Genomic DNA, 20,476 nt, shown 5'->3' with positions numbered 1-20,476 from the left:
AGTCCCAAGTGAAAAGCTACTATATGCATTTAAATGAAGATTATTTCTTTCCCCCTCTCTTTAAGAATGATGACACAAGTGCTTGAAGCTCTCAGCTCCTCTGAACGAGCAGGTACATCACACAGTCACCTTATTGAGCTTTGGAGACCATTAATCCATGTTTATAAAACCACCTGACACACACCGCAGCTCCCACTCTCGCACACTCAGAGCCACCTCTGTTCCTGGCCCCTCTGGTTTAATCATTTTGAAAAACAGCGGCAAGATTTCCATTTTTCCATTTTGCTCCTATTCAAAATGCAGGTCTTGGAGGAAGGGCAGAACATGAACATCAGACTCACAGCTCTGTAGAAGGATCCATTGTCAGAGCTGGGCACTTTTTGTGTTTAAACCTGGCTGGTTTTCACCTAGTGGTTTGGAAGCTGGTTTTATACTCAGAATCATGGATTTTTTGAGGTTGGAAAAGACCCCTAAGATCAGCAAGTCCAAGCATTAACCCAGCATTTCCAAATTCACCACTAAAGCACATCTCTGAGGACCACATCTACGTGTTTCTTCAACACTTCCAGGGACAATGATTCCACCACTTCCATGGGCAGCCTGTGTCAGTGATTGACAACCTTTTCATCAAAGAATTTTCCCAATATCCAATATAAACCTGACACAACTTGAGGCCATTCCCTCTCTCCTGTCCCTGTTCCCTGGGAGCAGAGCCCGACCCCCCCGGCTGCCCCCTCCTGTCAGGGACTTGTGCAGAGCCACAAGGTCCCCCCGGAGCCTCCTTTGCTCCAGGCTGAGCCCCTTTCCCAGCTCCCTCAGCCTCTCCTGAGGCTCCAGACCCTTCCCCAGCTCCATTCCCTTCCTGGAGGAGCCCAAAACTGGATCCAGGACTTGAGGTGGGGCCTCAGCAGTGCCCAGCACAGTGGGATGGGCACTGCCCTTGTCCTGCTGGCCACACTATTCCTGATACAATCCAGTTGCCATCGGCCTCTTGCCCACCTGGACACATCTGGCCTCATGTTCAGCCACTGTTGACCATCACCCCCAGGTTCTTTTCCACTGGGCAGCTTTCCAGACCCTCTGCCCCAAGCCTGGAGTGTGATTTTCTGGGAATATTCTCTACCATTCTCTTTTAATGGGATAAAAAACACAGGAAGAGTATGGAAATGCAAAAGATGCACTTCGGTGCTACTCCTTGGCAACTCCCTTGTTGATGGGCACCTCCACCAGTGCAAATTCCTGCTGACCGTGATGGCTGATGCTGGGGGGTGACCTCCCACCTGGGAGAAAATGGGTTGAGAATGGCCACCTTGCTGCCCAAACCTCACAACAGCACAGCAGTAGTATCTGATTCAAAAATCAGAGAGGAGCATTCGAGTTAAAGACCCAACAGACCTTTGTCCCACCTCTGGGTGGGTTCCCTGCCCTCTCCTTGGGGCAGATAAAGCAGCCATGGCCTTTTGAGGATCCTCAGAGGCCACACCAGAAATGTTCCTTGGCAAAGCGCTGCTGCGTCTCGGGCCAATCTTACAAATGGGTTTGTGGCTCAGCTTTCAAAGTTGTGATCAACCATTAATTATTCACAGTGGCCTTCATAAATATTGCACAGCACATTCACAGCAAAACTCCAGACTATTCACCATTTCCTCACTGGTGCAAGGTGGTGGAAAATGCAAAGAGGGTCTTGTGGGTTGGTGATAGGATGGTGAGTGACAAGGGAAAGAGGACAGGAAATTTTCTGCATCTTTCTAGGATTTTACCTACTTTCCTCGTCTCCCAACCCTTTCTTTCCTCCAGTATCTCCTGCACATAGGTTTTCCACAGAGAAGCACCATCAGAGCTGGGTCTAAACTGACCCCACAGAGCTTGTAAAGACCTTGGTTCCCGTTCCATTCCTCCTGGGAACAAGGCAAGAGCAAGATGTGACTCAAACACAGCTTGTGCACCTGGGTTTCCTTTCTAGATATTCCACAGTAGTAGCAAGAGGGGAAAAAATGAAAGGGATGGGTGGGAAATGCTCTCCAAAGCAAAGATTTTAGGAGCAGACCCAGAAGAAATGTAGAGTAGCCCACAACGCCTGCACTGAGACACAATATTTTCATCTAAAGCCAGAATAAAGGCAAAATTTCTTCAGCACCTGAACTGAGAAGTGAATGTAATATTTTTTTCATTGAAAGACTGGGGCAATAATCACGGCAAGAAAATGAATAACTGTAAAAAAATAAATTTCATTTAGATCATCATAAATTTCATTTCAGTTTAGTTTCCCTCTTGGCTTATTGCACTTTGTAATGCAATTTGCAGATTTTGATCACAGATGAGTTTAAAACAAATGAGCAGCTATTTGAATTGAAAAGTTCTGGTTAGAAAGGTGGGGAAGAAAGGTGGGTAGCATTTCTAAACTAAGCCACCTCTTTCTTAAAACACTGGGATGAAATACTCTGTTGAGTCCAAACCATTATCTCTTCCAATTCTTGCAGGACAGGGGAAGGCTGAACCTATTGGCCAACTTTGACCAAGTTTTCCTTCAAAACTCTTGAAAAGCAATTTTCCGGAAGATTTGCTATGAGTCAGGGAATGACATTTATGTCCCAGGTGATGCCCTTCCTTGGCTTTCAAACAGCTTCTTTCCCTTCAAGCTGCCACGCACTGCTGCAGGATGCCAAGGCACATTGAGATTCCTGCAACAGCATCTCTGCCCTCCTGGCAGAAAAATCTGAGGAAGCCAAAAAAACACAGCTCCAACTGTGAAAGCACCGGACACGGGAGAGGGAATATGATAGGCAGGCTGGAGAGTGTCTGTATTTTTGGGGGGGTTTCTTGTCTAGCACAAAGATATCGAGGTATTCAGCAGAGAAAACCCTGTTGACTTCATGCTCGTGCCCTGGCAGCCGGGAAGGCGCCAAGCAGAGGGAAAAGCTGTCACAGATGGACACGGATGATCAAAACCAGACAGTAATTCCAAGAGTAGCAAAGGTGACACGTTGAAGTGTAATGTCCTGGAAAGAGCCCTTCTGGCTGCCTGGTAGGGGCTTTCTCTCAAGGTGTTTCTCTGCCCCCGCCACCACAACACCTGCGCGACATCGGAAAGCAGAGAACAGAGAAATTTCTGTAGCTCGAGGGGGGAATCCAAGACATTTGCATTCATTACAAGTTCCCTTCACCATAAAGAAATGCTCAGGCATGTGAATAATTTCAGAAGAGACCCATTCCCTTGTAGGAGTTGAGAGCTTTTGATGGGAACAAAGGGACCCTCTTATCTCAAACCTGCACAGATCTGCACAGATCAAGGCCAGACAATGCTTGCATGTCCCCAGCAAGGGGCCTTGGAGGAATAATCAGGTCTCTTGGACAAGGAACGTCATCAGAAAGGAGGAAAAAAGCTCAAGCCAAGTGTACAACGTGTTTGCACTTGAACTGAAGCTCAAGCTTGCAGGTGTCTTTCATTTCATCATGGAGTATCCAAAGCAGTTGCCCACCAGCACTGAGCCCCAGTCACATCCTACAGCTCACCAGTAGCCTGAGCTGGATCATCACAGTGCTCCTGGCATGGAGGGAATGAAGAAACACCTGGGGGAATCCAAGAGTGAGGAGAAAGAAACCAAATCAAGACCATCGTGCTCCTGCTGCTGAAGATCTCAGGGTAGTAATGAGTAGTGGCAACCCCCAAGTTTCTTCTGGAGGGCACTGGTGGCTCCAGCCATAGGGGTGCTGGCAGCAGGAGCATCACACCCAAAAAAAAAGATACTAGGGAAGTTTTTCCCTTTTTTAGCTTTTTTTTCCTTTCCTGTACAGCACTTTTAACTATTAATGAGAATTTTCTGTACTAATTTGGATCATGGCCGCATAGAACTGTAACTGGACTAATAATCTGGACTATTATTAGGTTGTTAAAACTTTAATTAGACTGGCTATTTTTGCTTGGAACAAGATGTTGAAAGGAAATGGAATGAACAGTTTGGTGCACCCAGAATGGCAGTGAAGAGCTTGGAGGCTCAACGTGGTGAAGGACAATGGACAGAGGGAGCAAAGGGGACCAAAGCCAAGCAGAACATTTTTCAGGAGCTTACCATGAAGTAGTAGAGCTGTGAAGACCTGGCCATGAACTCTGGTTTGCACTCAGCCACGCAGATTTCCACGAATCCGGCGTGCTGGCTGGGCTTGGCCTCCCCCATCTCACACACGATCCTGAGGGGAGAACACCAACCATGAGCAGAGTTTGAGGGATGGTTTGGTGGTGCTGGTAACATGGAGTTGGAGCAAAGAGCCCACAGCGCTGGGGGATGGACTGTAGATTAACCCAGCCTCTTCTGTCCCATCCAGAACCCAAATTGTGGACTAAGTTATTCTTTAGAAAGTGGTGGCTTCTGGCTGGGACAGGTGCTGAGGTGGTGTAAATCCACTTAAATACACCGAGAAATGCTGTGCTGAGGTCTGGCTCCATCCCTCTTAACTCCAGTCTGGCGTGGTGGAGGCAGCACTACGGTTTAATGATCACTCCTGCACTTAGCAAGAGGCTTTTCAGGATTGCCACCCTCCAAACTGGAATTAAACACCTTGGGGTGACTCCTTGGTGAAAAACAGGATAACTTTAGGGCATTTGCCATGAGGATTACCTAAATATGCAATCCAAACAGAGTAATAAATGGATTATTAAATAAATGGATTATCTTGAGCTGTATGTGAGGAATGGCCTCTTCCGTTCCTCAGTTCCCAGGTTGGAATGGATCCCTTGGAAAGCCCTACAGGTAGCAATGTCATTAGGTGTGCTGTGGCCTTTGCTCTGCCACACACCCAACTTACTGCTCTGCTGGGATGTACCCTTCCACCAGTGGCTTGCACTCCACGCCAGCCACTTTGACGTGGGACGCGATATCCCGGAATTCCAGCCCCAGGTTCTCCCCACGGATGGTCACTTTGGTGCCTCCCTCACGAGGGCCCGTCACAGGGTTGATCTGGGGAAACAAGCCAAGAGAAAGGAGAACAATCAAACCAGGCACCAGAACCCTCTCAGGAGAAGGAACAGATGATTTTTTGGGATTACTAGAGACACTCATAAATGCTGAACAAGTGAGGGAACAAACCTACTTCAGATACTCAGAGAACGCAGAATTCTGCCCCAGACCTTATTTACTCTCTTTTAGCTACTTGTAAAACATCCAGAGATGAGTAGAAGATGTTTTCTAGGCAGGAGCAGGGATTTTTGGTGCTGCAGCTGAGCTCTGCACTTCGTAGACGTGAGCCATGGAAAGGCATGAGAGGGACACAGTGGAAAGAAATAGGAGAAAGAACAAGACAAGAGCATAAGGAGTTGAGCCAGTCATTTGAAATCCTAAATTCCTGGCCCAAAGCACATGGAGGCTTTGATCTCTTCTGGAGGCAGGTAATGGTCACACATCAGAAACTGCTGAAGATCTTGGCTAAAAGTGTCCACCTGGAATAAAACCAGCCAAGCCACAGCAGGAATAGGGTGTCAGCTTAGGTGTGGAGTAGGTGCATGGTGACTGAGATGGCAGCAGCAGCTGCTCTGTGCCAACATCTTTTCCTGAAAGAGCTCCAGTTTCCCTCAGGGGAGAGCTGGAGCCATTGGAAGGGCAGGCAGGGAGTAGGGACAGATTATTTGTGGAGCAGGAGGCCTCTGAGCCCCAGCAGGAGATGAGCAACCATCCCAACCAACCTGGGGGCTGCTGGAATGATGTTTGCATCCCAGCCTGGCCCTCTACCAGACCCTCGCAGGGTCTTGCTCCATCATCCTTGTTCAGAGCCAGGTGGGAATCAGCGTTGGAACTGTGTCCTGAGCATTGGAACAACACCGGAATCACGGGGCTGGCCCTTAATTATCTCCATGCTGCCCTTCCAAGTGCTCCCTGTGCCCACTTCACCACACAACTGCCTGCTTGAAGGGGGTTCAAACACTTCCCTCACAGGGCATTCCCTGCTGCCCTCTCAGGATGCCATGGCTGCCATCTGCCAGTGCTGGCACGGTTCCATCTGCACTGAGCAAAGGGGAATTCCCTGTGTCAGGTCTGTACCCACCGGCCCTTGGCTCTGCCAGGTGGGAATCTGGGGCTGGCAGCGATGCCCTGAAGTAGCAGTTGGGTTGGCAGGGGAAGGCGAGGCACTGGCGTGAGCAGAGCTGCTCCTGACAACTTCCCAGCACCGAGCCTGGCACCCAACCAACCTGGGGGCTGCTGGAATGACATTTGCATCCCAGCCTGGCCCTCTACCAGACCCTCACAGGGTCTTGCTCCATCACCCTTGTTCAGAGCCAGGTGGGAATCAGCGTTGGAACTGTGTCCTGAGCATTGGAACAACACTGGAATCACGGGGCTGGCCCAGGTTTGGTGTAATTCCCACCTGGCACCAGGGTTGGTGTAACTCCCACCCAAAAGGCAATTTTGAGAAGGCCCATGTTTAATAAAAGGAGGGAGATCCAGGCACTGCTAGGGGATATTTAATTTAAGGATATTAATTTTTGGTGTTGGGAGCCAACTCCTCAGTGAGCGTGACTTATGTCTGACTCTACAGGGAACCAGGAGGTATTTGTGGTGGTTTTCCAGGAAAAGAAGAAGGAAGAAGGAACGAATGTTTGTGGTTATTTTCCAGGAAATGAAGAAGGTGTCCTAAAAAACTTAGAATGAAAATGAAATTTCTATTCAAGAAGAAACTATCAGTTGGAGATTCAACATTGAAAATTCGAACTGTTTTCCAAAAATGGCATTTCTCAAATATTTTTATCCCAAATCATCAATAAATACCTATTCAAGCAAGGTTTCCTTTTTGAAACACTTATTTTGCCTGTGTCAGTTAATCCTTTCCTGATAAAACACCATCCTAAATGATGCCAGAAGGCTGGAATAAATCCCCATACCAAGTGCAATCTAACATGTTCTCAAAAGGAAAAAAAGAAACATAAACTAAAATCCCCACATTTTATTTTTATTTCTGTGTACTAGACGCGCTTTGTAAGAGAACTGAGCTCCCAATGGAATATTTTGGTTCTGTTTTGTGGAATTAAATTTGTGATCAGATGGTTTTCATGTGCTGTTGGAAGGTAGGTGTCAGGAAAGGTAGGTCTGTGGTTAATTAGAGCTCACTCATAATTCAAAGAGCTCACTAACATGGGCACCACATCTAATAGCCAGCCAAAAGAGGATTTTTTTTTCCTCATATGACTGGTGTTTTTTACCCTAAATAAAAGGAGGTGTAGTGCTGAAAAGGAACACCTTGCTAGAAATGCCATTTCTTTCAGAACTAGGGGTGAGTTTGAGACCAAATTTTCACTGCAGAAGTCACAAAAAACCTCAGTGAAAATGTGATCCCCCTCCTTCCATATCTGTCTAAAGCACAAGATTTCAAAAAAAAATTCTTGCTGGGACTCAAAAAGCATCAAGAGGAAACTTCCCAGACTGAAGCCAGCACAGCACCACTGAATCCCTCCCTGGGCAATATTTAATTTGTAAAGGCCAGCATCAAAACCCACTCATTTCCTTAAAAATGAGGGCCTGGGATTCTCCCAGGAGCACGTGGGAGATTTTTTAGCTCTATTTCATAGCTCTGTCATAGATTCAAACAAGAGGAAGGTGTTACCAGGCTGTTTTCACAGCAGGAGAGAAGGAGCCTGTTCCAATCACAGGTGAAAAACATGGAACAAAACCTGTCAGTTTTGGAGAGGAAAATCCAGGCAGGGAAACAAAAGCTATCAGGAAGCCTCATCTTCCTCTGGAAGAGCCAGAGCTGCATCCCAGTTTCCACTCTCTGCTCATATCAGCTGCTGCTCCTCACTCCTGAAGGATGTTCTTGTAGCTCAGCAAATCTCTAAGTCCTTTAATTTCCCTGAGTGGTTCTGTAAATGCCAGAGTTGGTACAGAAATGGGGAGATCAGTGCTGGAGGGGCTGTGAGTGCCCCTACAAGTGTGAGTACACATGTTGTTCCTCCTCTTCCCTGCAGAGATCCAGCCCTGGCTCCTCTCCAGGCTCTGGATGCTCCCACCCCACAGCTCCAGAGCTACCATTAGCTGCAATATATATCCAGTCACTTGAGATTACTTCCATGCTAATGTCTCAGAAAAAGGCCTTCCAAGAGCTACTTAGGATTGCAGCAGGCAGCTGGAATATTTCATGAGAGAGTGTTGCAATGATCTGTTTGAGCTTGGGGAGTTGTTGGAGGAAATGCCAGCAGAATTTGAAGCACAGCCCCTCTGGAGCTGTAGGGTGGAGAATGCGGGATTCGCTGTTCAAAAAGAGGCTGAAAATGCAGGGTTGGGGTCAAAGTATGCATAGAAATGTGGGTGGACCTTCAGAACCTCTGCATGGCCAGGTTCTCGTGTTTTGGATTTCTGCTCTAGTTGATCATCCATGAGCTTCCCCATACCAAATTCTATCAATGTTTTGCAAGGTCTGAGAATCTGAAAATATTTCAAAAAATGTTTCCCCCAGCTTCAAGTGATTTTCAAGGCCTCAAAGTTGAATTTTCAGGTGTAGCTGTCCTTTCTGGCTGGCGGGGTTTGGTTTCATAACTTCAGGTGGTTCAGGTGGGGTAAAAATTACCAGTCTCAGATAAACCCAAGTGAAGTAGAGATCTCCACCTTGGAAACACCAGAATAAGCCATAAACATCAGAATGAGCTGAACTGCAACAGTTCGACTGAGTGAGAGCTTTGAGAGCTGGTGAATGACAGGGAGATGAATCAAAATACAGTGAAAAGGATTATTTTCAGAAACATCTGGGAAAAACAGATTCAACCCAGCCCTTGCTCTCCCAAAATATTCAAGCATAGACATTGGTCTAGGGCTTGTAAATGACACTCACACTTTTTGAACCTTAATCAAATACAACTTAAAAAAAGCCTTCCTTGCTTTCTAGGAAAATAACCCACCTAATTATTCCTACTAAACCACCACTGTGGAGGTTGGATTTTCCTCTTTTGCATTTCCCCTTATCTTCCCTCTTCCGTTTCCCTCCTGACTTTTCCCAGTTGTAAATCAGGCCCTGGCCACATTGAAAGGCTGCTCGTGTTGAGTAAGGCCTGGTGACTGAGGGATGCTCAAGGCAGGAGGCAGCTGGAAAGGACAGAGACGTCATTTTCAAGGCTCAGGTCTGTCTTGTTGCCTGTCCTGTGACCCTGAAAACGTGCCTGTCATTATGGCAAAGGTGTCCAAAGACAGCAGACAAAAATCCCTTTCGATTTCAGGCCTGACTTGCCTCCACTGCCTTCTCTCCCTTCCTCTGCTCCTTGTCTTTATGGTCTTCCTATCCTCTTGCTTCCTTTTTGAACCATTCCTCCAGCTCTTCCTTGGCCCTATCAACACAATCGATAGGAAACTTGCTGAAGAACATTATCCTGCAAGTCCTTCCCCCAGCCCTGCCCTCATTCTCTCTTTATCACTTAATTGGACAGTTCCAAACTTTTCCTAGCCCAGGCTTGCTCTTCCCTCCTCCTCGAGCCTTCCAAGGAGAAACCTGACAACTCTACAGGGCTTGCTTTGCTCTGGGAAGACTTTTTTCACCTCACAACATCAGCCTGGGTCAGGACAAACAAAAGGGCTTAATCTGATGGGGTCAGTGGAGGTTTTTTCTTCTGAACATGTCTTTTTCCATGTCATGCTGCCAGAAAACATAAATTACACCTTTTCTCTTCCCTGACCTATTGTCAGCAAAGCTCAAACCTCTCTGGGATCACTCAACACCTCTTTCTCAGCCAGGCTGGCCAGAGAGGCTTCTCCAGGAGACATCCTTTGATTTACCTGCATACTGACCATTAGAGATGTCCCAGAGCATCTTGTCTCACCTTCAGCTGCTCCTCTAGAAGGCAAAAGTCTCCTCAAGGCTTGATGCCACATCTGCCAGCCCTTTTTGGGCTGGTCAGGTGCTCTGGGGTTGCTCAGGTTGCTCCAGAAATCTGTGTTTGGGGATTATGGTGGGAATTCTGACACCCTTGGATGTTAACCCAAGGTGACCCCTGGGTTGTAGACACATGATATTGTGTTCCTGCCTTTGAAGCCACCATGGCCTCATACCCCCAGAGTGCCTGAGGCTTTTCCTGACCCAGCAGAGCTCAGCCCTGACCTTCCAATCACCAACCCAACCCCAAATCAGGAAAACAAACCAAAGAAAAGGAACACCCCAGCTTCTTGCAGATCCATGACTTACATCCGTGATCTTGGGGTTGGTGCATTTGCCCTTGGTGCTGGACAGCTCCAGCCACTGGCTGTCCTGGGCTGGGCAGTGCTGCTTCAGCGTGCACTGGTTCTGTCCCTGGCACCAGCCACACTCGAAATCGGGGTCGGCTTTCAGGCAGAGTCCACAGCTGTCCCGCATGGCCCCGCACTTGTACAGGTGAACTGCAGGGACAGCAAGAACACACACGGGCTCAGAGATGCAGACAGCACAGGAGAGTGGTGGGATGGCAGTGGGAGCAGGAGGAGAAGGTGTCTGGGCTGCTCATACCAGAAGCAGGATGGAAACTCTCCAGGGGGGTGAGTAATGGGGGGAAAAACATGAACATCCTTCTTGAAATAAAGTGCGTTTGTTAGTTCATTCGTCATGAAAAGTGTTTTTGGAAGCTGAGAGCAGAAGGGAGGATGCTGCTCTCAGTAGGGGGAGGGGCTACAAGCAGGAGGTTGGAGGAAATGCTGCTTGGGCAGTGATTTGGCCTCAGTCCCTTCCTTTTTCACGGAATGCCATAAGGTGTCACCAACAGCCAGCCTCAAGCTCAGCACTTCATCCTAAAAGAATTTTCTAGACCTGGTCAACCCACAGCTTAAACTTGGGTGTGAAACTGCCCAGAACTGTGTGTTAAGGTGATGCCAATCAGGTTTCCCTCTTGACAGAAATCCCAAGAGATAACAGTAAATACATAATGGTTCATTATGAGGCTGATTCCAGGGATTCACAGCCCCTTCTTCTGCTCCAGAAATTCAGTCTGCTTCCCACTTCGAAGCACTGAGCTGATTCCACTCTAATACAGACAACAGTGATTAATGCTTAGCTCCATTTTGGGCTGTTAAGTGATTAGAAGCACTCAGAGCTTTTTCTAATAAAGCCTGAAAATATTGAAGTCCTCCTACAAAATGAGATCATGTTATTTATCCTTATTTTACAGATGTAGAAACTGAGGCCTGGCTTGCACAGGGGACTGATAGCAGAATTCTCCTCCCAGAAGATGAAGGTGACAGAATCGAGGCCCTCAGACTCTTTTTTTCCCTGCATTTGTGGGTATGTTGGGAGATTTTGCCTCTCTGCTTCTGTTTTGCTGTGTCCATAGGTGACAGAAGTGGTTGTTATCATTATACACAATCCCAAAACTCAAAGGCTTTGGATATATTTGTGTTGAAATGCTCTGTTCCTTCCTTCTGTTGCTCATACCTTCCCCCTAGAAGTCAACAAGTATTGGCCAATGCAAGAAAAAGTCAGAAATTCTTTATTTCTCCAGTCTGGGTGCAAGAAAAGTATCTAAAAGTACCCCAAAAAGTCTGCAAAACATCTGTCAAGCACAGAGTTTTCCAGACGTCATGGGATACATCCTTTTCCCTTATTTTCTGTTGGATTTCCTCAAATTTGCTGAGTTCTTCTGCTCGAGATGCTGCCACTGGGTATCTCTGTAGGTAATTCAGCAGGTTTGGGTCAGTTTAGCCTTCCAACCTCCCAGCCCAGCCCATGTGATGCTGGTTGTGAAAGCAGTGGCATCTTGGTCACCTCTGTATACTCATGAGAGTGTGGCATTGCCTCCATGTGGTATCTCCATGGGCACATGCCTAAACTCTCCTCCTGACCAAAAACATGATGATAATATCCGAATTATTCATCCAGGCTAGCCACCAGCCAGTGTTGCTTCCCAGATTTTGCCTAGTCAATATTTGCAACATTTTGGCTTGGAATAACCCAAGAAGGACCTGTGCCAGAGATGATTCTTGAGTTCATCCTCTGGTCTGGTTTATGTTACTTGCACAAACAGTCCGAAAACATCACTATGAGCTTTATTTTAATCCTACATCACCAAGGATAGCTCAGTACTGCCCAAGAAAAGGATTTACACTCTTGGTGTGGACCATGTTGTGTCAGGGCTTCTCATTTTATAATGGTAGCACAAAACTAAGCAGGACTGGGGCAAGTGCCCAAATTCTGACCTCCGAGCCACACCTTTAAAGGCTGTCACAACCCGTGGCACTATTTGGGCCCAGGAAATTTAATACTGTCCTTGGCACAGCTGGGAGAGCAGGAGAAAACTTCAGAGTAGAGGCAGGGTGGCCGTTTCAACGCAGGCTGTGCTGAATGTCAGGGCTGGGCAGGAATCTCCAGCCTGTTGTGTTTGCTGAGTGGATTTAACACTCAAAAGCCACAGTTCTGGGCTTTTGGTGCAGGAACTCTGTCATTCAGAGAGGGAGAAGGGCAGGATGGGGAGAAGAGTTGCCTTCTGTGTTGCTCTCCAGCTTCAAGGTGATGTTGGTGGGAACTTTATGCACCACCCCTCAGCATGAGCGTGGGTGTGGAACGGTGTGACAGCACTATGGGAGTACCTGATGGGGACAGATGGAGTGGGAGAAGATGTGGGAAGTGTCCAAGACAAGGTAAAGAGAGGGAGGGAGAAATTTCTGAGAGGGGGTGATGTGAGAAGAAGAGAATCTGCAGGTGTGAGCTGCAAATGCAGAGCAGCCAAGGGGAGGAGTGGCATGAGGGGAAGGTTCCAGGGTGGAAGGACAAGAAGGAAGAAGAAGAGGTGAATGGACCACCCATCTCCAGGAAAACCCAGCTTGCCTCAGGGTTGTGGCTGGATGTGCAGCCCCCTCTGCGAGGGGCACATCAAACCTGTGCCAACAATGGTGGTTAAACACAGGTGGTTTTCAGACCTTTTTTATCATTATCATTTTATTTTGCTCAGAATTCTCCCACTGGCGAGCTGCAGCCTTTCTGCTTCCCTTCTGCCTTCCCCTGTTCATTACTAAATTGCCTCTGAGCAGAGAGCCCACTCTCCTGGCATGTTAACTTGAAGAGCATCACTGCAGGAGAAATAAAGAGGGGGAGAAAAAGCTGGAGAAGGAGGGGCACAAAAACCAGACACGAGAATGCGGGAAGAAGCGGGAGGCAGAGACGATGAAGGGAGAGGGAGAGCAACACAAGTGGGAGGGAGAGTCGCATTTCTCAGGTGGAATGAGAGAATTGGAGGGCTGGGGGGGAGGCACACAAAGCACTCAAAAATTGGTAATTTGCAGAGTGCAGAGAACAAGTGTGTGCCAGCCGGCACTGGGAGACGGTGGCGGCTTTGTTAAGTGTAGGGAGCGAGGGCCCGTTGCTAAGGTTACCGCTTCCAAGGACAAGTTGAAATAACTCTTTACCTTTGTTCTGTGCTGGGTTGTCAATGTTGAAATTCCCATTCCACACGACTGTCAGCTCCACTGGCAGGCTGTTAATCTCCATCCCTTCATACGAGTACTAGAAGTGGGAGAGGAAAAACAAAACAAAACAAAAAAAACCAAACCCAGACTTACAGAGTGCCTGGAGGTGGGGAGGGGATGGGGTGAGGCAAGAGGTGGTGCTGAACGTTGAGAGCAAGAGAAATGGAGCTGTCACTCACCTCCCTAATCAGCAGCACCTGCCAGAATGCCACAGGATGTTCCCAAAGCTGCAGATCTCAAACCGTGCCCCTCACAAAAGCTCATTAGGTGAACATTCATAGAATCCCAGAATGGGGGTGGAAGGCACCTTAAAGATCACCCATTTCCAACCTCCTGCTATGGGCAGGGACACCTTCCACTATCCCAGGCTGCTCCAAACCCCGTCCAACCTGGCCTTGGACACTTCCAGGGATCCAGGGGCATCCAAAGCTTCTCTGGGAAACCTGTGCCAGGGCCTCACTCACCCTCACAGCCAATAATTTCTTCCTAATATCTGATCTAAACCTTTCTTCAACTTAAAGCCATTCCCTCTTGTCCTATCACTCAGAAAAATATTCCATGATGTGTGTTTGCATGTGATGGGCCTTAAGTTGGAAAGCCACCTTCTAGGTATTGAGCACAGCTCTGAAAAGTATTTTGCCAAGCTGGGTGCACTTTTAAGGTGTAAATTACACATTCTGGGTCTTCCATCCAACTGTGCCTCTGCTGTATATTCCGTAGGTGCTGAGTGTGTACGTGAGGTTATCTACACAAGGGATGTTTTGAAGAACTCTTGGAAGATGAGCGAGGTCTCAAAATCAGGGAAACCCCTTGAAAAAGGGGAAAACTGAGCCACTGTGTAATTATAGACCTGTCAGCCTAACTTGGCTTCCCAGAAAGAAAGAACATCAAATTATTAAACAATCAATTTATAAGCACCTGCGAGATGATAAGGTGATAAAAATCAGCCAGCATGGATTTGTCAAGAACAAATTGTGTCAACCCAATCTAATTTCCTTTTTGACAGGCTTAATGACTTTGTGGATAAAGAGGAGGCAGCAGATGTGATTTATCCTGATTTCAGGAGAGTATTTGCTAGTATCCTACAGGAGATCTCCATAAACAAACCAGGGAAATATGACCTAAGAAAGGCCACCATAAGGTTTATGCAAAAACTATTAAAAAAAAAATCATCAGATAATTCTATGTCAGGCTTGGAGAGTGTTTCAAAAGGAATATTTTCCTGTGTCTGGCATTACTCAGAATTTTCACTACTGACTCGGATGATTTCATGACCCTGTTCTGGAGAGAGTGTAAGAACCTCCAACAGCAGGGTTAAGAATGCAAAACAAACTTGACAAATTGTAGATCTGGGCCAAAATCAACCAAATTAAATTCAGTGCTGGCAAATGGGGAATATTTTTCAGTAGGAAGAATCAATGCAAACAACTCTGAAACTGGAGTGACTGGGCAGTGCTGCAGGAGAGGGTCTGGGGACTGCTGGAGATCATGAACAGACTGTAAATCAACAATGCCACATCGCTGCCAAAACCCAAACAATTCTCGTTTGGGGATGGAGCAGATTAGGTTTGTTACATGTGTAAACCCCAGGAGGCAATCTCTTCCCTACTCAGAACCAGAAAGGCTTCAGCTGGAGCAAGGAGTATCCAGTTTCCAACAAATATGTCTTAAAAAGCTGCAAAAAACCTCTGAGAGAGTTGGACAGATTTAAACAAACGCTTCTCAGGGTCAGTCAAGGTACGCAGAGGTGACCCCGACAAAGGAAATGGAAGCTGCTCTCTGGAGGCCCTCTCCACGTGGTGCTGAGTGCTTTTTTTCACCTGGATTTTGATTTATCTCAAGCCAGTTCACCCAGGGTTCACCCCACTCCCTGTCAGGCCCCACTGCCCCCCTCCATCAGCAGCTTCCACCCAACACTTCGCCAAAAGGCAAAAAGCCTCAGGGTGGGAGAGGAGATGGTTGATTCAAGGACAGAAGGGAACAAGAAAGAAGGGGAGAAACATTTCATGTCTGCTACTAATGCTGACCACAGTGCACATAAGGATTTACCCTCCTGAGAGCAGGAATCTCCCACTGCACTGGGATCTACAGCAGGACAAAATCCCACTTTGAAAGGAAAGTATTTTCCCCACTACAAGGTCAAATATAACTCAGCAAGCTGGTTCGGTTGGGCCAAAAAAAGACACTAAAGAGTCCTTCATCCCTTAAAGTCCCGTTGTGGTTATCCACAGAGATGCCAAAGCTCTGAGCTTTACAGGTAGGTGTCCTGTGTCCATTAATTGCTGTATAATTGCACAGTGAATGGTAGCTGGTGATTTCTGTCCATTGCAGCTGAGTGGGAGCCGCTTGCACGGTAATTGCTCTTTGCACAGGCTAAACCCAATTAGCCATTAATCTGCAAAACGCTGTGATTATGATCCAGTTGTAGGGTATTTATGGGTATTTGTGGTTTCCATGGAAGTAAAGAGCAGCCCAGGTGAGCCAGGTCCTTTGCATTAGAGCAGTACCCACCAGGCTCATTCAGGATGTGCATTTTTGTGACACTTTTAGGTGTCACTGCCAGCAAGATTCAAGGTGATGCAGAGCCCTTTGAACTCAACCACTGGCTGCTCCCAGCTCTTTGGGAGATGGGGAAAACAGGAGTGGGAAGGAGAGTACCTGAAAAGTGGTGAATAATTAAACTTCTGCCACTCAGGAACACCTGCTTTGCACAGCACTTTGAAAATGCTGATTGGGAATGGAAAATGGGGTATATACGGAATAACTGGTCATCCTAAAGTCAGAAGATGAGTCTTAGAAAGGACTCTGCCTCACCAGAGCCTCACGTGCGTTTTGGGATTTAGCTGGAAGTACAGCCTAGGCAGGGCTGCCAAGGGACAGGCAGCTGGAATCTCCTGGAGTCTTTCTTCCCATGGAAGATCCGAGAGCCAGCAGCAGGGGCTCAGCTGGGATTTTAGATCTTATCTGTCTGCAGCACCAGGGGCAAACACATATTAGACTTTTTAACTCAGCAGGCTTGTTCCAGAACTGGAAAGGGATTTGAGGGGATAAATCCCTTATAGGGGAAGAGCTCCAAGGATGAAGCCAGCTGGGATGATGATGTTCTCACTGCCCACACCCGACCCCATCCAATGTTTCGTGGGCTGCATGGCACCGAAACGGAGCAATTTGCAAAGGAACAGCGAGGAAATGCTCCGTCCTCCTCAGACCACAGGAGCTGCTCGCTCATTGTGACCCCTCTTCAAAGCCCATTGAACTCAACAGGAGCCTTTGAAAAGAACTCGCTCAGCCATGACAATAAGATGGAAATGTGTTTCAGGGGAGAAAAAAGGGCTGGAGCATCGATCTCCAGGAGAGCAGAGCTTCCCAGACACTCCTGAGAAGTGTTCATACCACCAGGGCTTGTCTCTCCACCTTTCCTTGCACAATTACCTCCAACACAGGCAAAACATCCCAGAAGATGTAAATCCCACCCCTAAGTCTGACCCATCTGGATTCTAATCACAAGAATCTAATCAAAGCAGAATATTATGGGCAATCTGGGGACCCAGATGAGAAGGAAAGGCTGTGCTGCCTGGAACACAGACTAGCTCTCCTCAGGAAATGCCAAAAAGCTGCTAGAAGGACCTGTTGTAATTCACAGGAGCAATGTTTGGAACTCCCAAGTATCCTTTTTTTGCCTCTTAAACTCTCCAGTAGTATCAGACACTCCTGCAGTTTGTGCAAATCCATATCCATGCCTGACCACTTGCAGCATCCTGCTCTTTGGTGATTTGGCTTGAGCACACTTAGAATGATAAATCCAGAGTGGTTTAATGGTATCTCCCCTTTGTACCTCAAACATGTCCAATAGTGGGGAAACTTCTGCAGAATTTTACCAGAATTTTAGTGTTGGTCTCTTTTCCCCAACACCATTTTGTGATTAGAGCTCAGATCTGGGGATTGATTCCTGTATCTGGCTCTCCCACCAAATTCCTTTCTTGATGCTGTGCAAATCATTTAATCTTTCTTTGCATCAATTTTCCAGCCATAAAAAAAGGCAGAAAACTTCTTGCTCACAGTCATTCTGTCTCCCTGGATTCTTTGCTTCCCGGAGCTGGAACTGAATTTTTTTGTCTGGGTACCACCCAGGCCAACAGAGTCCATGTGATTATTGGAGTTTCTCTTTCATTTAAATGTAGATAAATAATAATTAGGGAAGTGGATGCCCAAGGATGACATTCCTGGTGGGAGTTTTGGAACTAGATGATCTTTAAGTTCCCTTCCAACCCAAACCATTCCCTGATTCCACAGCTCACAGCCCTGTGCGTGTCTTTTGGCCACCCATAACTGTGTTTTCCCAAGATTTCTGCGAATAGCTCCTCATTTTTTTTCTCAGCTCTGCTTTTTATTGGATTTTTATTTTAGCACTCCCTTCACTGTGAGCCACACCAAGGAGTCAAATGCCACTGAGATCCCTTGCTAAAGTGTGATGATGTGACAAATAGAACAGACTCGCTCTCTCTAAGCCACGCAGCGCTTTCAGCTGCACCACCTCGGGTCTCGCAGCACACAGACCTGTGAAGAATTTGAGACAAAATCATCAGCAGGGATTCTGCTGCTGGGAATCAGGGTGTGCCAAGGCCAGGGGTGGGCAGGAACCAAGCCAGGATGTGGGATCAGCCGCTGAAGCAGGTGATGGCACTGATCATGGCATGCTCGGGTGGGTCATCCCTCCCTGTCTCCCTCTTCCTCAGGCCAAGGGCTGATCATTTTGGGCTGATTGCGAGTGCTGGGGCTCCCACTGGGAAGATTGCTCTCTGCCCTGATACATCCAGCAGTTTCAGCCATTCCTGATGGCATTTTTACTTATTTATATGTCTCCTTAGCTCCCCTGCTTTTCATCCCCTGCCATCGCTCCGTGTCCAGGCTGTTGGCAGAGCTATCACGAGTGCAATAAGGAATGGCAGGAAGAGTCCCTCTGAGTGATAATTGCATGCCTTGGCTGGTGTGACAGAGGACAAAGCCCAGAGCTGAGAGTCTCAAACCACTTGACAAGAACAATAATTGTCCCAAAAGGTGCTGCCTTCAGTGACTTATTGCTGTTATCAAATGAGATATCTCTGGGAAAGACAGGGAGAGAGGCAGATCTGGCTCCTGACTGGCCTGAGCACCCAGGGACCGTCAGTGCAGGATGTGACATTACTGACAGACAGACTGGTCACACCTGGGTGACCTTAGAGCATCTTTAACTGAAGCTGCAGCCACTTAGAAAAGGTGTTTAAGCTGGTTCCGACCTCTGGTGTAAATCTTGAGGGATCAGGAAATGCAGAGAAAAAGTTAAGGCTCTTTTCCCGATTCCATCCTGTGTGAAAGTAGGAAAGATCCAGCATTTTGAAAAAGTTTTTCTGTGAGAGGCAAATTTGAGCTCCTGGGTGCCTTGTGTGAGATGGGAGGGGGCAGATTTTGAGGCTCCTGCTGGAAAACAAGCCAGGACTAATTGCTTAGTCTAGCATGCAGCACCAACAGAAAGCTCTGCTGGCAGGACAGCATCCCTTCAGGGACACACCATCACAGCACGTCCTCCCACCCTCCCTTGGACCTTCTCCAAGCCTGCAATGCAGGTGCTACATTCAGTGCCTCCTCCAGCAACTCTGCTGAGTAAAAAAGCTCTGTCAGAGGGGGTTGGTTCAATTTGCAAACAGGCTCAGACAGCTCTTTCCAAAGCCAGGTGACCCCCGGAGCAGAGGCTCATTGTATCGCAGCAGCTCCAGCCTGAATGCTAATTCTGGCAGGGAAGGAAATAATCATGATGGAGACAGATCTCCAGCACTCCTTCCCTATTGTCTGTGTCCTCTGCCACCTGCTCAAACAGCCAGGGCTTCTCTGCTGCCTTTTTGTATCTCTCTGAATGTTGCTTTCTTTTGTCTGGCTCTCCCTTTCCACATCTCTTTCTCTCAGTGTCTGGCAAATTCCGAGCAACAATGAAATAACATTTCTCAGGGAAAATAAAAAAGAAGAAGAAGAAGAAAGAACTCAAATCAAAGAGTCAAAGCTCCTTCAAAAGAAAGGGGAAGAAAAGGGGAGAAAAGGAAAGACAAGGGAAGCAAAGAGAAGGAAAGAGAAGGAAAGAGAGGGAGAGGAAAAGGAGAGCACAGAGGGAGAGCAGAGGCAGAAAGAGGAGAGAAAAGAGTTGATTTTATTCCCAAATGAACCTCTCTCCCTGGAGAAGAAAGAGATCCGCTTGAGCCACCACCAAACACAGGACAAGCATCCTGCAGACAACACTCAGCAGCGAGGTCATGGAGTGCCTTGGCACAAGCCTGAGGCTCAGCCCTGTCACCCTCCGAAGCTCTGGCAGAGCCTTGAGTGTTCTGGCTTAGGAAAACAGACATTAAAGTGAAAATGGTGCTGTCACAGCACTCAGGCATCCTATGAGCAAATCCATCTGGGGACTCATCAAACCTCACTTCTTTGGTCCCAGCCACTGGCAACTTCTTGGAGCATGCAGGGAATAATCACCATTACCTGTCAAAACCAGTCTTTTGTTGGGTTCTGCAAGGTCAGATGCTGAGGCTGGCTGAAGTTACTCTCCTGCTCAGCCCAGCTATGCTTAAAACCATCCTGAGATAATTCATGCTTAACGCCTATGTGTGCCAGAGAATTCGTGACTCTAAAGGGTCATTAAATGTCTCTCTTGCCCACTAAGACTCTTTGGACAGATGTGATCTCTGCCCACGTCCATATAATTCCCCCCTTTAGCTTCCACCATTTCAAAATAATACTTTAAAAGAAAAAGTGCAATACCTCCTTAACTTCCCAGTCCATCCATTTTTAACCTCAAACCTGAATGCTCACAGGTCATTAACCAGTAATGAAAACCAGGGAGAGAAGGAAGGGAGGGAGACAAAGAAACAAATAAAAGAGCATCGTTGGGAAGTTGCTTGTTTGCAACAGATGTAAAATGTGTGAACTGCCTGTAATCTTCAGCTCTGCTTAATGCAGCAGAATATGTTGTGACAAGCAGTGCCCAGCGTGGAGTGGCAGAGCTGCAGTGAAGTGGCGAAAGCCTGTAATTAGCTCTTTGACTAATAAATCATCTC

At 47.3% G+C, this 20,476-nt stretch overlaps 1 protein-coding gene across 3 annotated transcripts in view; it reads right to left on the bottom strand.

Moving 5' to 3' along the window:
- The window catches only part of PLXNA4 (plexin A4), a 421,812-nt gene that overhangs the window by 62,023 nt on the left and 339,313 nt on the right, over window positions 1-20,476 (bottom strand). For all 3 annotated transcript variants that reach the window (XM_010410007.4, XM_039570440.1, XM_010410006.4), the window contains exons 11-14: window positions 13,335-13,431; window positions 10,153-10,343; window positions 4,804-4,955; window positions 4,071-4,188 (exon numbers count right to left, since the gene is read on the bottom strand). In XM_010410007.4, coding sequence (XP_010408309.2) covers window positions 4,071-4,188; window positions 4,804-4,955; window positions 10,153-10,343; window positions 13,335-13,431 — 558 coding nt within the window. The remainder of the gene's footprint in view (window positions 1-4,070; window positions 4,189-4,803; window positions 4,956-10,152; window positions 10,344-13,334; window positions 13,432-20,476) is intronic.

Source organism: Corvus cornix, chromosome 1A, assembly GCF_000738735.6.
Source record: "Corvus cornix cornix isolate S_Up_H32 chromosome 1A, ASM73873v5, whole genome shotgun sequence".
NCBI lineage: Eukaryota > Metazoa > Chordata > Aves > Passeriformes > Corvidae > Corvus > Corvus cornix.
Note: the sequence above shows the minus strand (reverse complement) of the source record. Positions and strands in the feature narration are given on the sequence as shown.